Raw genomic sequence first — 25,891 nt, forward strand, 5'->3', positions numbered from 1 at the left:
CCGCTCCCAAGTAACATTGGTTTGTGGCTAATAGATAAAGCACGCCAATCCGATGAAAGAAACGCTCTTCACATCCCACATAGAATTCAACAGAGGCTGAAGAGATATGAAAGTAGTGGCAAATCGTGTAATGGCGGGACGCACCAACTCTTTGTTGTTGATGAATCTTCTCATCAAGCTAAGCACAGATGCATGATTATATATAAATTTTGTTATGCTCCTGGATGATTCAACAATATCCCTCACAATAGGAATCTTACCTATATCCTCCAACATCAAGTCAATGTAATGAGCAGCATAAGGTGTCCAAAACATGTTAGGATACCTCTCCATAAGCAACTTGCTAGCTGCAACATAATTTGCAGCGTTGTCCGTTATGACTTGGACAACATTGCTTGGGCCTACTTCCTGAATGAAGATGTCCAACAACTCACATAATAAGCGTGCATCTTTAATGTGTGCAGATGCATCAATAGATTTCATAAACATTGCCCCCTTGGGACAACTAGTCAAGAAATTAAGAAGGGTCCTACCATTCTAGTCAGTCCAACCATCTGACATGACTGTGCATCCAGTGTGTTCCCATGATGCCCTAAACTCCTCCAATCTGGAAGTGAAATGAATCTTTTCATCTTGAAAAAGAGGCCCTCTCAATTCTGCAAAAGTGGGGTCTTTGTACCCCAAGCCAACGACAACAACAACATCAAACATAGGTTGGTAGAATGGGTTTGTCTTGGCAATGTTGAAAGGAACATCACTCCATAGAAGACACTTATTGACCAACCTGTCAACGTTTGCCTTTTCCTTTTTTTAAGTGTCGATTTGATGCCAGGTTGTGCACCAAGTGTGGTTCTAGGAAAAAAAGATGTGAAAGTTGAGGAGTTGGGACATATGGGTGTGGAAGGTGATGTTGAAGAAGCACTCTCACTTCCCCCCACTCTTGAGTTGGATTTTTAGTGCTTCCCTAGTGTCTTTTCCCTCCTCTTTATCCATCAACAATTGAATGGACTGTTGGATGATTTCTAGAGACGGATTTGGGCAACGGTATACATTTTGCCCTGGAATTTGCCCCAAATGGAATTTTAATTTGTTGATACCTCCTGACATATGCTTGCCACACAACTTGCAAGTCAAATATATTGTATTGATCCCCCCAGATTCGGGTATAGTATCAGGTTCACCATATTCCCACATAGCGTCCAAAAGCCTTGGCATTTTGTTTTAAACTTTGAACTTGAATTTGAACCTGGGCACAAAAAAAATTAAAAATTTCCCATCACATAAGAAGCAAACACAAATGCAATTGTTGATTTTAGATTTTAAATGCCTCTTCTCACTCACTTGAACACACTCAGATTCAGTAAACAAGGGTTTGAATTTTTGTCATTTGATTCTTGAAAGTTGAAGTTTTGCTTCAATCTAGATTCTAAACAATGTTTTGATTCAAAATTCTAGGCAAAAATAAGATATAAACAAACTAATAGAATTATAGAAAGATTTAAGAAGCCATTTGTGTAACAAAGACTAAGAGAGAAATTAAAATACATACCTAGCAGCAGCAATTCGGCACTTTGAATCTCTCACGTTGAGCAGTGGACAAATCTCCAAATCCCCACCACAAAACTAGCAAGTCTTCTCCTCTTGGGCAATGGAAAACAGCTACTCTCTCCACAGGGACAAATGGGAGCAAAACCAGCAAGAAAATATGTTTCCCTTTTCGGCCTCTTATCCACGGTCTGGGAAAGATGGCCAACTTTTTTGGTCGACTCCCGATAAAATCAGGATTAATTCGATTAAATCATGATTTTTTCAGCAGTGAAAAAGTCGGCAAAAAGTCGACCGATTTAATCGTTTTGATGGAAAAAAAGGATTTTTGGGATTTAATCCCGACTTTTTCCACACTATTGCTTATATACCCTAGGTAGGTACGTCTTCACCAACGGTCATGTCCTAAGGGACATAGCTCTTCATTAACTTAATTACTAGTTATTTAATCAATATATATTGTTTTTATTGTTTACATTTTATATTATTTTATATATATTTTATTCATAACAATGCATAGCACAAACATCCCATGGAACCATTGGATATGTGCCTCTCACCCCCATACTTGGACCAGCAGGGAATATTTGGTCAACGGTTTCACTTCACAAAACTTAGAATCACAAAACACCAAATGCATGTGTGAATAGACAAAAGGAACAACTCAATAACAACCTAGGGCAAAAAAATCATAGAAATTACTATGATGAAATAATACACGCAAAAAGCTTTGAACACCTCCCACTATGTAACACTTTTTCTTGTACCCGGTCCCCATAGTAGAAGGATTGCATGCATTCAATAGATTTTGAATCCAGACAATATTAAAATACGTTTAAAAGTAAATGAACACTAATAGTTGGATCCAAAGTAACATGCATCTGTCAAAGCTTAGCCACATTCAACAATAAGCCTAATACCTGTGCTCTTCCCAATGCAAACACTGGAATAAGAACCTTACCCCCTCCTGCAACACATGTATGAACCTACAAAAAGAGAGAAGGCAATATAACCATGAGAATACAATAGTTGCTAGTTGAAACCAAAATCACACCATTAGATAGAGAAACCAATAAAGTGATTGCAGCAAAATATAGCTATAAATCTAATTCATATTTAAATATGCGATAGTAGTAATGGTAAATATTAAGCTACTAGACAAAAATATTTGTAAGTGGTTGACCCTGGGATTGTTATTACTGTAATCAAGAGTTGCTTTATATAACAAATTAGCATAGTTTATAAGGGCGCCAATGGTTCAATTGTTCATATGATCTAGGTATGCGAGATATGCGTGATATTACTGAGCATTCACTTGTATAATAAGTTAATAAACAAATAATGCCTACTTATTAACCATACAAACAAGTAGAAATGTGTTCTTAAACAGATGTATAATTATGCACGACCACTGAACAATTGTCTTGCTCTTAGAATTCATAACTCATTTTCAAACAGATCTATGTTTCATAGCTGTTAGGGGACAGGGGAACATGTTTTGAGGGCTGTTGGAGAAGCCATCAACATGTCAGGGGAGAGTGTAGGGTACAACACCCCAAAAAATAGTAAGTACAAATTGTTGCAATTTATTATCCAACCTGAAACTCAAATAACTAAAATAAGTAAATCCATGCACGCATATCTGATATGACAATCAATGAAAAAACCGTCTTATTATTGTTACACTGCTTCTCTCTTCTTAATTTGGAAAATGGCGTGACTCAAGGTTTCAAAACCTTTTACATGGCACTGACAGGATAATTGGACTTGTCCATTCTGAAAACCTAAAATCAAAAATTAATAAAAATATGTTTTTCTAATTTCTATTCTGACTATTTTGTGAGCTTCTATGGTGGATGTTGTAAAATCCCTACTAGACAGCGAAAAGTCCTGTTAGCACCTGAATTACACTGTGTGACACTGTGATATTTGTGCCAACTTTGAGATTCACTCTTACATCTGTAGAGAGTTCATCAGATCATTCAGCAGTGCCACTTGGAGATGATTTGGTGGGGTACATGCAAATTCTCTAGATGTTTAAGATGAGCATTTAGAGTTTGTTATTAATTTGCATGAGGCATGCAGGCAAATTTGAAACAGTGCTATTTTTAGAAGTTGCAATTAGAGGGCTCACATGGAGAAACAAACAAAATATTCTTGTTCCTTGTAGCAACACAAGTTAGAAGAGCCTGTTTTTGACAACATGCAACATGGTGCTATTTTTGGCATCATTTCTTTGACATCTTATTTATAATATGTACTCCCACAGGTAGTATTTTGGCATTTTGATGTTTGATGGAAACATGCTATTTTTCAGAAATCTATTTTTAGCAGTTGTTATTTTTAGCACATGTTATTCTGGGCATGCAGGTGGGATAACAGTGGTTGATATTTTCTCACAGCAGTGAGCTTTAGTATTCACTAACAGCGCTTTTGGAGGCTGCTGCTATATTTGGTAGTGACCATTTTTAGCATGTGGGAGTGTTGGGGTGACAAGTCAATCTTGGATGTCGCCATGTGGCAACTTCAAGACTCAGGAAAGTGTGTGTAATATCCCTTCCTAAATTATTTTGGAACAGGATTAATTTCTACATTTTGGGGCCAATTTTGGAGGTGATGGGGCCCATTTGATTTTATTAGGAGGCTAGACTTAGTAGAAGTTATTTCGATGTGGTTAATTTATACGTGGGGTCCCCCCACACTAGGAGAATACGCATTCCCTAGTTCGATTATCAATGGTTGAGTGAGGGACCCATGATGGAGGGAAAATGGAGGGAAAAGTGCTCCACGAAATCTATATAAGGAAGGCAGCTCTCCTCATTTTAGCATCTTATCTTTTGACATATTGAACTCAATCTTAGTTGCTCGAGCTGCTTAGCCGGGTTACTGTGTTGTTTAGCACATGAGTGTCTCCGAGCCAAGATCTCAACCCTTGCTTTGGTGGACTTCGAGTGCCAGCCCTAGAAGGGAGTTCTACTTGTTCCAAGTCGTACCAGTAGCAGTGAGTCGAGTTGTAACAGCAGCAAGGGGAAGAAACAACAAGGAAGCCGAGTTACAGCCGCAGGGAAAGGAGCAGCAGAAGGCCCGAGTACAACAGCAAGAGGCTGAGTAACAGCAAGGAGGCTGAGTTCCAACAGCAAGGAGAGTAGCAGCAGCGCAGAGCAGGGGGAGTAACAACAGTGTAGAACAAGGAGAGTAACAGCAGCGCAGGGGTTGCGCAGTCATTGGAGTGAAATTCGTTGGGGCAACACTATCCCGAGGATTTTGGAGCTGGGGAGCTAGGAAATCATTTGGAGGTCCATTTGAGGAGGATTGCTGGAGTTGGGAGTACAGAGATTGGCAGGAGCAATCATAGCAACCGAATTTGTATTTGGAGGAAGGTCAAGTTGTGAAGGGTCAATTTTTGAAGGTTGGAACCAAGGGGAACCCTTTCTGGGTTTTTCTAGGTTTTTGGCAAGGAGTATGCTCCTAATTTTATAGGATTTTCTGTGCAACCTAGAGTGGGAAAATTAGGGGGCGAAGTTAGGCAGCAGTGCAGTTTTGGAGCAGCAACACAGTTTCTGGAGGAGCTGGTTATTGCAGTCGTTGGGCTTTCTGGTATTCATCACCTGGTGCTTGTAGCTTGCCATTGAGGCAAGCCCAGGTGCACCACTTCCACATTATTGTACTTTCCTCCCAGATTATAATAAAATGGCTCAGTTGTTGGTTATTCCTAGACTTTTTATGGGTGTGCACTGAATGTTTCAATTTTATGGTGTTGATTTTATTGTTTGCTTTGCATAGCACTATTTTTCCTAGTTTAGAACATTACAGTGGTATCAGAGCATGATCTTGGCCTAGTTGTGGGAAACTAGCCAGAAGATCATGGAAGCTTTGGGTATGAGTGCACAATGACAGGTGAAACCGGAGACAAACCGATGGCTCAAGGGAAATCCAGTATGCAGAAATTCTGGGGTAGAGTTCATTGGGACGATGAGAAGTTGGCTCAATTGAGGAGGGTGACAGACCAAACCCATCCTCACCCTTACAACGGAGGCGTTAGAGGTGAGCAAGCTGTGGGGGTGTAGCCATCTACATCATGTGGGAGAAGTCGACCAGATCATTACACCAAATCCCTTGAAAAGGAGCAGGAAGGACAAAGACAGTTAGAGGGTGAGACCAGCGGGTGCTTTTGCTAGTGGAGACCTGGCTTTAGATATCAGAAGCCTGAGGAGAAGGTTGAGCAAGATGTTGAGAGCCCACAGGATGGTGAGGAGCACATCGATATACCCGGTGTAGCGCGGAAGTCACCTTTATTAGAGACCTCTTTGAAATCCCCAGTTGACACCTTGGCGGGGAGGATAGAGCCTACACACATAGAGTCATCTGCTAAGGGGGTGCCACCTATCGACGAGATGCCAACAGTTGATGAGGTACCCGGTGTTATGACCTAGTTTCTAGACGATGGTCGCCCACAACAGGTTGATGAGGTGCCTAAAAGCATACTTGTCGTTAAGGAGGTACCAGAAGAGACGGAGGGGTCCAGAGCGGTGACCGAGTTTACAAGGGATAGTTGCCCTCCACAGTTTCATCAGTACCGAGCTAGCCTTCTAGCATTGAGAAAGAAGGCCACGACAGTACGAGAGGCCATTCTGCAGCAGAACGAGGAGTTGGAGGGCATGAGAGCAGTTTGTGCCGAGTCCACGGCCAAATTGACTCACATTGGGGAGCGGTTGGATTCCCTACTGGTGCAGCTAGAGTGCACGTTGGAGCGTGAGAGCAGCTCTCTTCGGGCATACATAGACGGGGCTGGAAACACTGTTAGGTTACCTTTGCCCATTGGACAGAGAGGGAGAGAGATACCTAGTCTGATTTCATGTGTTGACCAAGATAGCGAGATGGCACGACTTGAGTCGCACAGGGTGCAACATCCACATGCTGGGGTTGTTCTATGTGTTGGAGTTCATGCATTCAGTCCCTCTCTTGGGGTTGGATGGCGAGAGATTCTGAGTTGGTACCCGGTGGAGTGGGCTATTGAGATGGCAGTGGACCCAGGTGGAGCTCAGCAGGAGATTCCAGGCACTGGGGATACCGACAATGCAGACTAGCATTGGGTTCTGAGTGGGACTGCCCATCATTTCCCAGGTATATCGATTGACTACAACCGGGATGGTGCAATTGACCTAGCAATTGAGCGTGCACATTCGCTAGGGGAGTCTCGGTCAGCACCAGTGGCCGACTAGCTTATGGACAAACTCTTTTGGTTTTCTTGGTATGGCATTTGTACACGGGATCACTAGGTGATCAGCATACTCTGGCAGGAGTTTGTCAGAGGAGGTGGCATTGGTAGGCCACCAAACGGTGCCTTGTATGGAGCTGGGGACTCTTCACTTTTGTATGGGGCACAGAGGACGCAGAGGAGCAAAGCAGTGGTGGCATCACTGCTGACACATAGGGAGAGTCACTTCTCGGATCCCTCAAGGGGGATTTGGAGAGAAGATCCATTCATCGGCGGGGATAGTGATGCAATGGTGGAGGTGATGATAGTAATAAAGTGAGGCTTCACACGTAGAGACATAGCTCTAGGCGATCACATCCAGGGATGTGTGGGAGCATCTAGCGTTGAGCAGTGGTCTACAAGTGGGCATGGAGATGCATGGTGGTGTGTTGTAGTATGTTGGACTACGTTGTGGAGTGGGAGTGCCTCACATCGCATTGAGTACATGCGGGGAGTGACAGGTGCAGTGACACAGGCGAGAAGCAGGACGGTAGAGGATGGCATAGCTATAGCTGAGGGTATCTAGCAATGTATAGGGGTAGGTCGCGGTGTACAATGGCATGTTCAGGAGTAATGGGGTGATTGGTGATATGCAGGGGCGTATGGTGTTGCACAGCGAGGTCTTGAAGTGTTGCCTTCAGGGACACCCATGGACGGAGACACCGGGCATACCTTTGGGTGTAGTTCACCCAGGATCGATGGGGACACAGATGAGAGATACTTGATGGTATCCACAGGGACTCACATGCCTGACCCTCTTCTACATCACTTACAAGAACGGGCAATCTGGTTGTTGTCCTTTGACACTCTGGGCAAGAGCAGAAGGGGACGAGGAGCTCACACGAGATATTTGGATGACACTTTGTGCGATAGAGGAGAGGCTTCTCAGCCGGGGCATCGGGTCGGTGCACGAGCTAACAGCCATAGGTCAAGAGATGAGGTGATCACCTTCAGGAATGGAATATCGTTCATCATGGATTCTATGCCTGGGGAGTTGGTCACAGGGGACACATGTGTCACTCTTTCCACAGAGCATGGGAATCTGGATACATTCTGGACAACTGTCTCAACGGTACACGGTATCCTCTGCTCATGCATGGCCCAGACATGTGTCACTCTTTCCACAGGGCATGTCTGGGCCATGCATGAGCAGAGGATACTGTGTACCGTTGAGACAGTTGTCCAGAATGTATTCAGATTCCCAACATTGTATCGGCACACTCTCCAGAGGGCGGGTATCCGAACCAGTGGCGATGGTTGGCAGGAGCAGGATGGATCCGCATACACTGAGTCGATTGGGCATATCAAATACCCATCTATTGGTTGCATTCAGGGGGTAGATATTTGGCACACGTGGTTTCTAGTGGTCATCAGTACTACACAGTGGCAGGCACAGGACAATTTAGCATGCCTCGGATTAGTTCATGATGTATGGAGCCTATATATGGGTGGCATGCAAGGACTAGAGATGAGGGACGAAGGGATTCCATCAGTTGTCAAGGTTATGCCGCAACAGGTCTGGCTATGGGATGTAGGGATTCATTTGATCGATAGATCACTCGTGATGGGCGGAGTCGTGGGAGAGAGTGATATAATTCGCTCTTGGGATGACACATGGGAGTTCACAGAGGGTTTCATCATATGGGGAGGCAAGCATATCTTGTTGTTGCACAGGTTTGGAGTTGGATTTAGATGGGTAGGCCTTGGCGTCATGGAGATGTCTAGACAGGATGTATTTCACCTCTATCAGTGTTTAACCAACGGGTTCTAGGAGAGGAGGATACAATGTATGCACCAGTGTTATTCAGAAATATCGCGATATTTTCGGCGAGCCGAAATATCGCCAACCAAATATCGCGATATTTTCGAGTTTTGAAAATCGCGCGAGATTTACGATATTTCGGCGATATATTGGAAAATATCGCGCGACGACCTAAAATATCGCCGGCGACCCTGAAAACATTCCGCGCGGGCTATATAATTCGATTTTTGGTTTTTTTGAAGTCATTTTGGTTTTTTCTGAGCGCTGGAAGTCCAATGTGGTTGCTGCCAAGGAGGGTTTGAAGCCAATACGCCATCAACAACGAAGATTTCTAAGCTGCAAGTGCCAAGAACTGTAAGACAAACTCGATTTTCATTCTTCCGGTTCCCTACAATCATTTGCTTGGTTTTTGATTTGATTTCAAACTGCAAGGGTTTGCATTGAACCACAAACATGAACCACTTCCACCGGACAGGAGCAATCAACAGACAAGTCACAAAAATACGCTGCCATTACCATATAATATATATGCACAGCGTGACAGCATAGAGGATTCCGATTTACAGATGGCAGCTGTGTAATAATTAATTAATAAATTATGTAATATGCTAGGCTGCAGAAAGTTGAAACAATCAAGCATCTAATCATAATGTGCGGCTACAAAATATTTTCAGTGTTCAAACTTCACAATTACCCATTCTGCAAAGTTCAAACAACATTCAATATACAGTTTCTCATGATCTTAAGTTTTAACTTGATGTCCTCATGTGACATGTCAGTTTTTGGAAAGAATGTAGCAGTAGAAGTATGAATGGGATAAATGAGCATATATTCCTCCTCTTCTACAGCATTTATGCCCAAAAGATGTAGGGAATCATCACCTACAGCAGGTCTAGACTCTAAATTTTAAAGTTATAAACCATTTGCAAACTACATATGTCATAAACCATCAGTAATGTGATGTCAAGTTTATGAATGGAATTCTTATAGGTGTCTATAAGATCATCAAGACTTTCTTATATGTAACATGGGGCAGATTTCAAAGAACCTTTAAAACTTAAGATCCTTCCCTCTCAATTTTACTTCTGCCCCCAAGATGGTCGAATCTAGAATCTATCTCAAGAGCTTGATGTTGTGTTTCCTTAGAATCCAAATATCACAGAATCTATACTCCATTAATTATATAAAGAGGTTGATAGTAATAGGGTTCCTATAAACACACATCTACGTACATTTCCATCGATTTCGATTGGATTCAAACAACCACATTTCACATCATTAATGTAACTACTAACTAATTTCAGGCCTATACACTTTAATAGAATGCCCACAATTATCTAAGTTCCTGACTTCTTCTATTTTCAACATACTTCAAGAATGTCCATTGTCTACCTGATGGATCTTAGAACTTTAGAAGCCAATGATAATGCTTACAAAAACTCAGATGAAGAGAAGGATGATGATATTCTCAAAGATCCGAACCTTTTCAACTGCTAAAAACATGTTGTCATGGATAAGTATCAAAGTTTGAAGAAGTACTGTTGGAATTTGGAAACCTCATCTTTTCTCTCCCATATCGATGCAATCATCAAAATCCTCCCTCCATCAGCTCAAAAGGTGCTGCCTTCTTCTTCAAAGATTGCACCCTGCCTTGCTGGTTAAAGATGTAACTTTCTCTGTGCTCACTGCTATGAACTTATGAAGTCTAATAATGCATTATGCACCTACAGCAGTGGTATAAGTTATAAGTTATAACAGTTATATATTTTTCCCATGCTTGGCATAATTCTGAAAGAAATTGTTCTCATTCCGTGCCAATTTGCTATGTGTTTCATTTGCCATTTGGATACCTCACGTTACAACATGTTCATACTCTTTTGTTCAAGAGTATTCAACAGTCAACTTGTATTACACTTCTATTCAACAGTCAACTTGTATTACACTTCTATTCAACAGTCAAGTTAAAACTGTTTTGTAAAATGATGTGGTTATTTGTAATTTGAAAATTTCGTATTACTTATTAAGTTACTAATTCCAAATTTTTTTTGGTGCTCTAGGTTTCCGTTTGAGTTAGCCCACTACAAAATACAAATATGCCAAAAGCCTTGGACCCATTTTGGGAGTATGGGAGCCCTGATGGTGGGACAAATCGTGCATATCTTACATGCAAATTGTGTGGGGACAAGATGACAAGTGGGATTACACGACTGAAATACCATCTTGCTAGACTCAGTGGACATGATGTTGGGCTTTGTACAGTTTCTAGTCCGGAGCTTATACAAAAAGCTCTTGAGGCAATTGAAGAAAAGGACAGAAAGAAGGAAGAGGCGGAAAGAAACAAAGCTAAACGTGCAGGTAGATCTTTCGAGATATCTTCTCCTGATTTTGGTGTTGAGGGTAGTGGGCCTAGTGGCCCTAGTGGGAGGGGCTCCACAACTGGCACACCATCACATGCTACTGCTAGTGTGAGTGCGAGGTCATCATTTTTTGTTCCACGAACAGGCGCTGGAGCACAACCTGGCATAAAATCGCTTGTTAAAAAAAAGGAGAAGCAAGAAGTAGATAGAGTCATGGAGAGGTGTATTTTTTGGAGCGACTTACCTCTCAACATCACAAAAACCAATCCATTTTGGCAGCCAATGTGTGATGCTATTGTTGTTGTGGGCCCAGGGTACAAAAGTGCCACATATGAGGAGTTGCGGGGGCCAATTCTTCAAGCAGAAAAACAGGACATCAACTCTAGATTGGCGCAGTTGAAAAAGACATGGGAAGTCACTGGATGCACAGTGATGTCTGATAGTTGGACAGATAGGAAGGGTAGGACCCCTTCTAAATTTCTTGGTACATTGTCCTAAAGGTACCATGTTTATTAAATCGTTGGATGCATCAGAACATATCAAAGATGCAGCAACGATATGTGAGTTGTTAGATGGGTTCATTCGGGAGATTGGTGTGCAGAATGTGGTGCAAGTCATAACAGACAATGCAGCTAATTATGTGTCTGCCGGCAGAATGCTTATGGAGAGGCATCCCACATTGTTCTGGACTCCATGTGCAGCGCATTGTCTTGATTTGTTGCTTGAGGATATGGGGAAACTCTCCTTCATCAAGGAGGCAGTTGATATGGCTAGGAGCATCCCCAAGTTTATTTATAACCATGCTTTTGTTCTTAGCCTTATGAGGAGGTTCACTAGAAACAAGGAGTTGCGACGTCCTGCCATCACACGTTTTGCCCAACCTTTATTACTCTTCAGTCTTTGCTTCGATGTCAGTTCGAGTTGAAGCAAATGTTTGTGTCTGATGATTGGTGTAATTGTAGATACAACAGGAGACCTGATGGGAAAGCCATTGCAAAAATGGTGTACTCTGAGACATTTTGGCGTCGAGTAGAAGAAGCATGTGCAGTTAGCGAACCTATAGTAAAGGTTCTTAGATTGGTGGATGGAGAGAAGCCTGCAATGCCTTATTTGTATGAGGGCATGGATAGGGCCAAGGAGGCCATTCATTCCTATTATGCAAACAAGGGTTCTGCTGGCCTTGATAGGCAGATGATGTTATGGGATGTGATCGATAGTCGGTGGACAGGGATGCTTCATCGACCCATTCATGCAGCAGCACTCTTCCTCAACCCCGCATTTTCATACAAATGCAACTTTGATTTTGATGGCAAGGTGATGGAAGGGCTCCATTCCTGTATTCAGAGGATGGTACCTGATCTTGAGCTTCGTAGCAAAATCAATCGCGAGGTACAGTGTTATCAGGATTGTGTTGGCCTATTTGGCTTTGATGATGCCATTAGGGAAAGGGCCCTCTTCATGCCACGTAAGTGACAAGTCATCACTCATTAGAAATTAGAAATTTGAATTTAATTATGTTTTAACTTTTAAGTTTTTGAATTTTTTATTTCATTATTTTGTTGTAGATATTTGGTGGCGAAGCTATGGTGCAAGGGCACCAAATTTGCAAAAATTGGCTATACGAATCTTGAGTCAAACATGTAGCTCTTCAGGGTGTGAGCGCAATTGGAGTGTATTTGAGAAAATACACGCCAAAAAGCGCAACAGGTATAACTTTGAACTCAAGCCTTCAGTTGAGCAATTACACTTATTGTAATTTTTAATTTTTAATTTATGACCTTCAACTTCAAGTGTCAAGAGTCAAGAGTCAAGACTCATTACTTTTTTTGACACTCTTACAGGTTGGAGTTCGCACGCCTCAACGATTTGGTGTATGTGCATTACAACATCCGACTTCGAGTGAGGCAAATAGAATCACCAATGGATCTAGATGCCATTTCCTTAGACAATATTGATGTATTGTCTCCGTGGAGGGTGGAGTCTGAGGAGCCCATATTGGAGGAGTCACCTTCATGGTTAGAGCCAGTGGCAGATGATCCATTAGAGCAGGGGCAGCAAGAGGAGGACTCGGAGTCAGAGGAGCAGCAGCACTTAGAGGAGGAGCAGGAGGAGCAGGAGGACAAGGACACTGCGGGAGCATCAGCATCAACACCATCTGCTATAGATATAGGAGAGCATAGTTCCATGCCTAGCACTCATTATTTGACATTAGGTGCAGAGGCAGGGTCAGGGACTTCTACTACTAGGGGCAGGCCTGGCAAACAGCCCATCATGTTTTCCCGTAAAAGGGGGAGAGGGCAATAGATAGATAGCTGCTAGTTTTATTTGTTATGCTACATGTAACTCATGATGATGAGATACTTTTATATATGTGATGTTATTTTGTATTGGTTCTCCACATTTGAGTCCTTGAATGGACAATTATCAGGGATCAGCAGGATTTGGTATCGCCTTTGATATATCATTTCTATTTGACATCATATATATCAGTGTTTTCTTCATATTTATGTGCCAATGTGTTTATTTCATGTTGTTATTGCTTTATATGTTTAAAAATCTGAAAAAAATGAATATATTATGCATTTTTTATGCTTGCCGATATTTGTTGATATTTTGCCGATATTTTCGCCGATATTGCCGATAAGATATTTTCTGGACCCTCGCCGATATTTTCCCGATACCGATATTATCAACACTGGTATGCACGATGGGCAGTCAGCTAGAGCCAGGATGGTGCAGCGACAACATGGTGGCACCCTTCTATGTCTAACCTGGGACCCAGTTCCTTTTTGGTTTTGATATTTTTTTTATGACATTTTGATTTTGAAAACAAAAATTTTAAAAATTTCATCTCCATTTTTTTACGTGACTTTGATGTTTCTAAAGAATTAAATCAAAAGAGGACTTTGTGCTTTCACATTAAAAATTTAAATTTTTATGTGGCCTTTGGCCCATTAAAAATTTAATTCATTAAGCCTTTTGATTTTTTTTACATTTGTCACATTAAAAACTTAATTAATCATTTGCCACATTAAATTTGTTTCATAAAACTTAGCACATTAAATTTGCCTAAGGAATAATTAAATTTTTAATCTAAAGTTCCTTCTTGGGTTTTTTTTGTGTTAAGGGTTTGGGACTTTAAAATTTAAAGGGGAAAATTTTGTGGTATTAAAATTTTCAATTTCTTTGTAGTCAAACACATTTAAATAATTTTTAAAACGTCTCTAAATATTGACTATAGGAAAGCAAGACCTTTTTCTGGATTGGGAATTGTTTGAATTGTGTAGCATTTGAATTTCATGGTTCTACATGGTATTTAACTTCGAAATTTAATTTTCTAAAGTATTTTGCATGCTAAGGTTTTGAGCATTTTCTTATGTTTGACATCCATTGAGATTGTTCGTCCTTGAATTAATTCTAAGCGTGGTTTAATTACTTGAAGTATTTGATGTTTATTGCATGTTAAATATTTTGCGAATATTTTGAGTAATTATTAAAGTACTCTTTCATAGAACTGTGGTAAATTGCATATCTTTTGTATCCTAGACTGAGTTTTTGAGCATCTATTGGCATTGACATTAAATTGTGAAGAAGCTTTTGTTCTCTTTGAGCTATAATTGTATTAAAAAGATTTGAAATAAGCTTGTGGTTTAATTCTGACATTGCGAAGAAGTTTATCTTTAAATCTTTGTCTAGTGAAGTGAAAATTTCATTTTGGTGATTAAGGGTTTTGATAGATTGCGGCATAAGCGCTTCTAATCCTCGAATCTTTCTTCATCTCATCTTCTAATCATATTGTGCATTTGCATATTGAGTTAGTTTTGCATAATTAAAATTTACTTCCAAGCATAAGCTTGGTTGATAGAGAGATAGGTACCCATCCATCTTTGCTTCAGAAGCTTGCTCTTAATAGTACTTAAAACGGTGAACTTGTAGTCGTCAAAGCCACAGCTCTCTACAGCACCGGAGGCACCGGGTATGTTAGATTTTCAGGAGAGGTATCGTTATTCATACCTTAGTGTGCTTCACCTTATCTTCTCTCTACCAATTACTACGAAATCAGGCTCAATATAGAAAGGATCGAAGGGTTAAAACTTAGATAGGCATTTAACTAAAATTGACCGAGATTCTTGCATCTCACATTAGTTTTAGGATCTGCATTTCATATAAGATAGGTATTCATCCATGCAGCTGTTGCTAATCAATTACTTGGTCTTAAATTTCCTAGCAAGATTGTTGACTCCATAAGGCACTGGTATCAATCGTTTAAATATAATATAATCCTATAAGTTTTACTAAATATAAATCAAGTACTTGGTCGCTTCACTGTGTTTCCCGAACTGCTTGGTTCCCAACTAGTTCTCCGTCATTCCATTTCCATAGGGTCTACCCCCCTTAGCCTGCTATAGGGAGACAACTTAAACGGAGAGATTGGGGATCAGGGTGACAACCCCCGATCTGAGTCGTTGTCGCGGTGCCTAGACATTTTGTGCGACAACACACTCCATGTTCTAATCTAGAACCATGTGGAAAGCATCGTGTATCATCATCATGCAAAGGATCTAATCACCTAGTAGTCAAATGCCTTTACAAAAGGATCTAGTCATCCACTAGCCAAAAACCTTTTGGCGATATCATCAAAACCTTCTGACCAGCATCAACAAGACTAGCCTTGGGTCACCAGCTCAACAAGTCATCAGTTGGAGCAAAGTCAGTACCTTTGACCAAAACAAATGGTGAAATCTTGGGCCATTTACCATTCATGTGTGCCAATTGAATGGTAAAACACTTTCCCGATGCTAAAGGCACTCACTCTACCCACTAGCCAAGTACCTCTTGGCAATATGGTCAGAACCTTCTGACCGGGGGAGCACTCCAAGCCCTGATGTTCTCTGGGTCATTCTCCCTAGCCACATCACATGGCTCTTGGTCAATACCCTTCACCTAGGGAGAATCTCTGCGCTTGATGCTACAACATCAACACTCCCTCTCAACGAGGGAGGCATTCTCAACCACTCCAAGCATGTCCCTAAAGTAGACAAACTTCATCTAGGACAGAGGCTTTCTGAGAATGTCAACAACCTAGTCACTTGTAGAAATGTATTGGAGCTTCACTGGTCCCTTTTGTACCATGCCTCAGATGTAGTGGTACTTGATCTTAATGTGCTTGGACCTATCATGGAACACTAAATTTTCAGAAAGCTTCACATAGCTTTGATTGTCACAACATATCACAGTCGTCTCCAGCACCTAATCAAACAATCCTGCGAATAGCTTTTGAAGCCACACTACTTCACAACTCGCCAAACTAGCTGCAATATACTCGGTCTTTGCAATGCTGAGTGCGACAGATGTCTACTTCCTGCTCATCCAAGATATCATAGCAGAACTCAAACTGAGGCAACATCCTAATGTTCTCTTCCTGTCTCCAACACTCCCTGCCAAATCTGAATCTATATATCCCTGCAGTTATACTTCATCGTTTGAGACATATCTCAAACCATAATTGAATGTACCATGCAGGTATCTCAACACATGCTTTGCTACAATCCAATTTATATGCCTCGGCTCCACCATTAACTGGCTCAAAGTGTTTACTACAAAGCACATACCAGACCTGGTATCAAGCATATACATCAGTGAACCACTCAACCATCGATACATAGAGGGATCCACCAAATCTGAATCAGAGTCTCTTAGCTTCTTCAGATTGGTCACCACGGGAGTGGGCATGGACTTGCAGTCCACCATCCCAAATCTCTTAAGGATCATAATGATATACATCCCTTGACCAAGGAAGATCTCTCCCGAATTTCGCCATACTTCTAATCCCAATTAATAATGCATCAAGCCTAGATCCTTCATCTCGAACTCAGAGGTCAACTCCCTCTTACATTGATCAATGAGATTTTTTGCTCCTATCAGAAACAAGTCATCAACATATAACAACAAGATTATAGGCTCACCTCTAACAACCTTGTAGTAAAGGTAGGGATCAACATCACTCTTGGTAAGCCAAGACTCGTCAAGTATCCATCAATCCGAGAATACCAAGCACAAGCTGCCTGCTCGGGTCCGTAAAAAGCCATCTTTAGTCTACAAACATGAGATTCCTTCTCATGTACCTCAAAGCCCTAAGGTTGTTCTATGTACACTTCTTCCTCAATCACTCCATTGAGGAAAGTGGTTTTCACATCCATCTGATGCAATTTCCAACCCATAACAGAAGCAATAGAAATAATAGTTCTAACCTGGCAACTGGAGCAAATGTCTCTTCATAATCCTCTCCCTCTTTTTGGGAGAACCCTCTTGCTACGAATCTCACTTTGTGCTTCTCTATGCTGCCATCTATCGCACGCTTGATCTTGTAGATCCACTTGGAAGTCACCACTGACTTCCCCTTAGGTCTCAACACAATTTCCCACACATCATTCTTCATGATGGACTAATATTCTTCCATCATGGAATCCTTCCAAACTTGTTGGCCTGTTGCCTCCTCATAGTTGGATGGTTTTGAATCAATGGTCAGTGTTGCATATCATGAGTAGTTCTTAGGAAGTTTGCTTTTCGTCAAATTACCACGATGAGCTGCATGTCCCTTTGCATCCTGCAATGTACTTTGAAGCCATGTTGGTCTCTTCTTGGATTCTAGAACAATGACCTTAGGTGGGTGCATTGGCTCAATTGACGCTTCAGGTTCTTCCTAATGGTCTAAATGGCGTTCCACAAGTGTGGAAGGACCTGAACCTACATCCATGGAAGCATCTTGCTCCTCATCATCAATATCCATTTGAGATCCTTTAGATCTTCAGTAGCCTGTATCCTCATCAAAGGTAACATCCCAGTTGATCTCAACCTATCTTTGTCCGAGAACATAAATCCAGTAAGCCTTTGATGTTTTACTGCATCCAACAAATTTTCCTTCTTCCCAAAAGGTTCTAGCTTCGTCCTTTTCTCCTTAGGTACATGAATGTAAATTGGACAACCAAAGATCCTTAAATGCCCAACCTCTGGCCTCTCACCTATGAAAGCTTCTTCAGGAGTCTTATTCCCCAAAATCTGGTGAGAACTTCTATTATGAATATAAATTGTTGTTTTGGATGCCTCTCCCCATAAGAATTTGTTGGCATTATGATGCATGTGTTGTACTTGATGGCAACCCACTTGTAGCAGAACAACTCACTTGTATATGGTAACTAGATGAATCTACAGGAGAGATATCAGATGTGACAGAATGCATGGCAATTGTGTTTACAGATGTGACAAAATGCAGGGCAGTTCAAAGGAATCAGTTCAGAAGTAATGTACAATGGCAAATCACATTATAACAGGTCTATTCAGAGGGAACAAAGTAATGGTACAAAAGAATAGGATGAAGGAACAAAGGACTACAGATCAAAATCAAGAAGTTGAAGAAAAAGGACATTTTCAGGTATGTTAAGTTGTATACGCGGGTTCATTGTACAAAAAGAGCGTGTACACGCGGGTTCACTATACAAAAAGAGCGTATACGTATGCACGCACTTTCATAAAAGAAAAAGCATGTATGGAATGAAAAATTAAGGAAATTAAGGTGAAAGAATACCAAGGGTCAATACCATGGTATTATCCCACAATATTGAGCGGAGTAACGGTTATTTGATCCTGTCTAAGAATACCACAAGCTCTAAGTGTTGTTTTGATCCGAGGTATTGAGAAAGGCTAAAACTATATAAGGAGGAGAAGATCAAAGGGCTAAGTGCAGAAGTAATGAATATCTTATGAAGTGTTAGATCAAAAGAAAATATGCATGTTATGGGTTTCTGATCTGAATTAAGTATGCACCTGAGTGTTTGATGATGGATGAGATCTAATAATGGATCAGGATCATAATGACTTATCATTATGTGATCTGATAATGGATAGGCTAGATCTGATTGCTAACACACATTTTATCCTTTATATGTGATGATCTGGGTATGTCTGAAGTCTGGAATTGCAGTGAAGTTATAAGTAAGTATTTGCAGATCTATACATTAGTTCACTTTGGTGAAGGTGTGTATACATGCTGGTTTGGCTCTTCCAAGTAGCGTATGCAAAAGAAAAGCTTAATGTTCAGGGATGACTAATCTATCAGATTAATGTTGTTGTTTTATTGTTGTCTGTCAATGAAGTCTTCTTAGATATGAAAGTAAAACTGAATGCATAAAGAGTTTGTGTCTAATTGATTGATTGATTGAGTAAGAAGGGTGATCCTTGCTGCTATCTGTTTAGAACTCTGTAAATTGACAGTAGATCTTCAGAATGTCATTAATTGGTACAGTTTGCGGTTCAGAGGTTTTATGATTCAGTATCTTTAGAGGTATACGTAGGTTGGGCTAAAGGATGTTGCATATACACACAGGTTGGCTTCATTGAAGGAGCATATATAGTTTAACACATGATTTTTGAGGTTACAGTTGGTTCTAGCTTTTGATGTAGTGTTCTGGGTTCACATCTGCGTACTGGTTATAGTGATCTGCCTATTCCAGTTGATTGGTTGAATTTGATTAAGTTTGAATGAATGGTTGATTCAGTTGTGTCAGAGGTTCAGTGATTGTTTGATTCAGTATGTCAGAGGTTTAAGTGATTGTATGATTCGGCTATGGTTAATTCAGAGATTAATGATTGGTTTAAGTTATGTCAAAGATTGATGATTGAGTTTGAGTGATTGGTTTTGATGGTTGTATTGCAGTGGTGATTGATTTTGAGCTTCAATATTACTAATGAGTCCAGTGTGAAAATTTGATAAAATGTGGCCTACATATTGTAGTATTGTGTACCAGGAGTATCTAGTGTGAAAATTTATGAAACGTGGTCTTTAAAGGATACTGAGAGTTGGAGCCTTCAGTGAGGAAGTCGAAGCTTCCTGCTAGTAGTGGCTAGTGATTTGATCAGGGAATTGGAGCTCCCTTCCAGTAGCAGCTAGAGAACGAGTGAAGGTTGTAGCCTTCTGTAGGTCGGAACCTATGTACTAGTAAACATATCAGCTAGTACAAGAACTAGGGGGTTGTAGCTCCCTTCCAGTAGAAGCTGGAGAACGAGAAAAGGTTGTAGCCTTCTGCAAGTGGATGCCTACATACTGGTATGAGTCTGCACCAGTACAAGAATGTAAATAGATTTTCTTATTATTAAAATAAGACAAAGACGACAGCAACAGGTGGTTTTCACCACATTGGGTTTCCACCTTAAATCTTGGTGTTCATGTGTGTTGCTTATGTGTGATGGTTTATTCTGTTATTACTGCACATGGTTACTGTTTAATGTTTAATAAAGTATTCATGCACTAATTAAAGATCAACATATAATGAATTAACTTAATCATATAAGTTCACTGGATATACGTTGGTTGCCTTAAGACCATTTGCAGGCACACGTGAGTTCCCTTCATTGAAGTAGCGTATATAAATCTGATTATGGAAAGGGAAAAAAGTTATTGATTTGTAAATATTGATTCCCCCCCCCTCTCAGTGTTATTTCCAACAATTGGTATCAGAGCGGGTCCTTTGGCAAAAGCTTGATCGCTTGAAGGAGATCCGTAGTAACAATGGGAAAGAAGCTAAAGAAGAAAGCACCTCAAAAGAAGAAGACATCTCAAAGGAACTGTGACGTGGGAGAGAAGATTGACCTTTATGTTGAAGCAACTCTTCAGATTCAGAATCACCTCAGAATGAAGATGAACAAGTAAAAGAACTATCAGGTATGAATTTGTTGTCCTCTGGTGATACATTTCTCTATTCATTTGAAGATAATGAAAGTGACAGTGAAACAACTGAATTTTCTCTTATGGGTGAAAGAGAAAAAAATCAAATAGAGACGGAATTTAAAAAGCTCACAGACGCAATTAGAGATCAAAAATATCTAATTGATAAAAGGGAATGTGCCTACAAATAAGAAGTTACCAGGGTAAAGGCCCAGTTGGAGGAAGGCAACAAAATAAAGAAGTAGTACAAAGAAAAGGAAGATCAAAGTCAAAGGTTGCAAGATGAAGTGATATCATTGAGAAATGAAGTGAATGAAAAGGACACAACAACCAAGGAACTTATAGAAAGAACCAGCTAATGTGAAGGTCTTGAAGCTATGGTCGTTTCTCTAAAAGAAGATCTAAAAAATTCAAATAAGCAGAATGAAGAACTACTCCAAGCATTTGAAGAACAAGAAAATGAAGTTCTCGAATTAAGGCAACACATAGAAGAAGGAAGAAAAGCTGAAGAAATCATGAAAAAACAGTATCTTGAAAAGGAAGAGAAATATCAGGTTGAGGTAAAAATCCTAAAAGGTAAATTAGAAGAAAAGGATAAACTTTTACGATTTCAAGATAGTACTAAGATTTTGGATGATATTCTTAGTAGTCAAAGGTCTCATGCCATCAAATCTGGTCTTGGTTTTCATGAAACTATTAAAGGTGAATCTAGCTCACAAACTGAAGCAAGGAACTCTAATGCAAAATTAGAAATGCTCAACAAGGAGATAAGAGGTCAACCCCATCAACAACCAAGGAAAGAAAGAATTCAAAGAAAATCATTTACTCCTAACTATGGAAGTGATAATCGGTTCTTTCCTCTAATGAACAATGTTGAATGTTTTATATGTCATAATTTTGGACATGTTGCAGCCAGATGTAGAAGTAGAATGATTCAAGCTAATAACCGTCACACAGAAAGATCATCAACTTCCAGGTACTTTAAGGGATATTGTTTTTCCTGCAATATGTTTGGTCACAAAGCCATTAACTGCTATAGAGGGAATATGAAACATATAAGATGTTATGCTTGTAACAAGTTTGGACATATAGCAAAAGAATGCAGGGGCAAAATTCGGCCAACATACCAAAAGGAGCAAACTTCATCACACTCCAAGGTATGGAAGAAGAAGGAAGTACAGCCAGAAATATGTGGCATAGCTCAGTATACAGACAGAACAGACTCAGGAGAAACTGAGAGTATGAAATTTCAGTGTTCTAATTCTCATACGCAGTTATCATGAAGACAAGTCGCGTATATACGCGAGTTCGAAGCTGCACAGTCGTGTATATGTTGGTTTGATGAAGAAGCAGTGGGATAGACTCAGAAAAATGATCTGATATGGTTCAGACAATTATCAATTATCTTTTTTGTCTTGATGATAGATGACTACAGTCTGTGGATGTTATTTAGAAGTGCTTTTGATCCTCATAATTTGTTGATAACTTGATGTATATCTGATTTATTGATGATAATGGCTTGATATTTCTTACTAATATATGCAATGATCAGATCTGGCAGTGAACAGATGGCACAGGTTCAAGGGGAGAATATGATATGATTCTAATCTTGCATTGTTGGCATTATGTTTAGAAGTCTTTGGTACCTAATGATTCTTATCAATGGTGATGATGCTTATGTGGCTAAAGTGTTTAAATGATACATGATGCTATGTTGCGGTTATGAGTTACCTATGATGATGATACTTGTATTGCTTGGGGTTACATAGTTGTTATTCAAATCAGATTTATGGATGATTGTGGATGACTTTTGATGATGCATATAGTACATATATGTTGCTTACATGGTGATCTTCATAAGGACAAGAAGTACAAAGCTTGAGTACACAACTTCATTATTTGATGATGAGCCACTCATTTCTTTTATGTTATTGTCATCATGCCTTCAAAGACGCATAAAGTTCATATGGTGCAGTTATGATGCAAGATTCCTATAGTTCTTGACTCTCACATGGTTGAGGATTGTTGTTGTTGATGGTATCAAGAAAGCTTGACAGGTGACTATGAGCTCATGGTTTGCTAGATACATATTGCTATTTCTCTGATGGATATACATTATGCTAGATACATGGATGATTACTTAAGTTGCATATTGATAAATATTGTTGGTTGGCCAAGAGAATGGTGTTATTGCAGGCATATCTATTTGAAGACATGGATATTCGGAGACATGGCTTACTTAGTCACATAATGATGATGCCTTCTTACTTTATGATGATAGGTTTGATACTCACATATGTTGATTATCGTGGTTGATGCTTATCAGATGTGGGATGTTTCCTAGTGATGATACATGGTTGATATATTGAGGGTTCTTGTGGAAAGATCATGCAGTTCTTGTTGATGATGTTATGATCATAGATAATGACTATGGTGTTTTCACATACATATGATATGATGTGAATGATTTTGTGTTACTCCTTGGAGATATGACATATGCTTAGTTGATTCATGGAAATTTATGGTAAGGCTCTTTCTACTAAGGAAACGGAGCAAGTTGATCTTGATGAGATCAAGAGGATGAGTTGATATCTATATGCAGCATACTTTGTCACAGGTTGATGATAATTACATTGTCATATCTTGGGAAATAATGATGCACATATACAGGTTGTTGGTCTAGATGTTGTTGTTGGTCTGGATGTTGCTGACAGATGCTTATGGTGCAGATCATAAATGGTGTATGATAGTTGCTGATGACTATCATGGTCTTGTTTAGATCTTTGGTCTCTGTTATAAATGTCATATATATCATTCGATGTAAAGGTCATATAAAGATCCATGATGTAATAATATGTCTCTGTCTATTGTAGTCTTTTAATGAGTCCTTCTTGATCATATGATGTAATTTGTACCCCCACTATGCATGGGAAGGGTGATGTAATAATTGATATATTTCAGTCATGTATAAACAATTGGTATATCCCCACTTGGTTGGGTAGGTGAGTCAAATTTGCTATATCCCCACTTGGTTGGGAGATTGATGTATGTATGAATCATTAGGGATAGGAAGGTCATACTCACATAGTTGGGTTATAAAGTCATGTTATTCTTTTAGAAAATATCTTTTGCAGACTTTGCATGTGCTCAGGGGGAGCATGAACTGTATAGTGCATCTTAGCAGGTACAAAGGGGGAGTTTAATTAGAGAATTCAGCATGTGCCTAGGGGGAGCATGATCAATGTTCATATTCAGTTATTCAAATATGAAAGTCTTCATTTTGGTTAGCCCTTTGCCCTTGATATCAAAGGGAGAGAATATCTTGGTCTGCCCTTTGCCCTTGATGTCAAAGGGGGAGAGTATTTTGGTGTTGCTTGTTATCTCAAACAGTTTCTACAGCTTGCAATAATCAACAACAACATGGTTGCCATGAAGTCCAAAGGGGGGGATTGTTGGCATTATGATGCATGTGTTGTACTTGATGGCAACCCACTTGTAGTAGAACAACTCACTTGTATATGGTAACTAGATGAATCTATGTAACTAGATGAATCTACAGACAGATATCAGATGTGATAGAATGCATGGCAGTTGTGTTTACGGATGTGACAAAATGCAGGGCAGTTTAAAGGATTCAGTTCAGAAGTAATGTACAATGGCAAATCACATTATAACAGGTCTATTCAAAGGGAACAAAGTAATGGTACAAAAGAATAGGATGAAGGAACAAAGGACTACATATCAGAATCAAGAAGTTGAAGAAAAATGACATTTTCAGGTATGTTAAGTTGTATATGTGGGTTCACTGTACAAAAAGAGCGTGTACATGCGGGTTCACTGTACAAAAAGAGCGTATACGTATGCACACACTTCATTGAAGAAAAAGTGCGTATGGGATGAAAAATTAAGGAAATTAAGGTGAAAGAATACCAAGGGTCAATACCATGGTATTAACCCACAATATTGAGCGAAGTAACGGTTATTTGATCCCGTCTAAGAATACCACAGGCTCTAAGTGTTGTTTTGATCCGAGGTATTGAGAAAGGCTAAAACTATATAAGGAGGAGAAGATCAAAAGGCTAAGTGAAGAAGTAATGAATATCTTATGAAGTGTTAGATCAAAAGAAAATATGCATGTTATGGGTTTCTTATTTGAATTAAGTATGCACCTGAGTGTTGATGATAGATGAGATCTAATGATGGATTAGGATCATAATGACTTATCATTATGTGATCTGATAATGGATAGGCTAGATCTGATTGCTAACGCACGTTTTATCCTTTATATGTGATGATCTAGATATGTCTGAAGTCTAGAATTGCAGTGAAGTTATAAGTAAGTATTTGCAGATCTATACGCTGGTTCGCTTTGGTGAAGGTGCATATACACGCTGGTTCGGCTCTTCCAACTAGCGTATGCAAAAGAAAAGCTTGATGTTCAGGGAAGACAGGTCTATCAGATCAGTGTTGATGTTTTACTGTTGTCTGTCACGGAAGTCTTCTTAGATCTAAAAGCAAAACTGAATGCATAAAGAGTTTGTGTCTGATTGATTGAATAAGAAGGGTGATCCTTGCCGCTATCTGTTTAGAACTCTGTAAATTGACAGTAGATCTTCAAAATGTCACTGATTGGTACAGTTTGTGGTTCAAAGGTTTTATGATTCAGTATCTTTAGAGGTATACACAGGTTGGGCTAAAGGAAGTTGCATATACACGCAGGTTGGATTCACTAAAGGAGCGTATACAATCTGACACATGATTTTTGAGGTTACAGTTGGTTCTAGATTTTGATGTAGTGTTCTGGGTTCAGATCTATGTACTGGTTACAGTGATCTGTCTATTCCAGTTGATTGGTTGAATTTGATTAAGTCTCAATGAATGGTTGATTTAGTTGTGTCATAGGTTCAGTGATTGTTTGATTCAGTATGTCATTGGTTTCAGTGATTGTTTGATTCAGTTATGGTTGATTCAGAGATTAAGGTTGGTTTAAGTTATGTCAGAGATTGATGATTGAGTTTCAATGATTGGTTTTGATGGTTGTATTAGAGTGGTGATTGATTTTGAGCTTCAATGTTACTAACGGGTCCAGTGTGAAAATTTGATGAAACGTGGCCTACATATTGTAGTATTGTGTACCAGAAGTATCTCATGTGAAAATTTATGAAACGTGGTCCCTGGAGAATATTGAGGGTTGGAGCCTTCAGTGAGGAAGTCGAAGCTTCCTACCAGTAGTGGCTGGTGATTTGATC

General features: G+C 39.8%; 1 protein-coding gene across 5 annotated transcripts in view; it reads right to left on the reverse strand.

Annotated features, from left to right (window-relative positions):
* The window catches only part of LOC149179844 (cleavage and polyadenylation specificity factor subunit 3-II-like), a 392,395-nt gene that overhangs the window by 266,843 nt on the left and 99,661 nt on the right, over nt 1–25,891 (reverse strand). For 4 of the 5 annotated variants that reach the window (XM_089415819.1, XM_089415817.1, XM_089415814.1 and 1 more), the window contains exon 9: nt 2,466–2,531. The exons of the other annotated variant lie outside the window; for it this stretch is intronic. In XM_089415819.1, coding sequence (XP_089271945.1) covers nt 2,466–2,531 — 66 coding nt within the window. The remainder of the gene's footprint in view (nt 1–2,465; nt 2,532–25,891) is intronic. 5 annotated transcript variants of the gene reach the window in all.

The sequence above is a fragment of the Pinus tabuliformis genome, chromosome 3_2 (genome assembly GCF_031772625.1).
Source record: "Pinus tabuliformis cultivar Carrire ecotype Pingquan chromosome 3_2, CPIR1, whole genome shotgun sequence".
Classification (NCBI taxonomy): Eukaryota; Viridiplantae; Streptophyta; class Pinopsida; order Pinales; family Pinaceae; genus Pinus; species Pinus tabuliformis.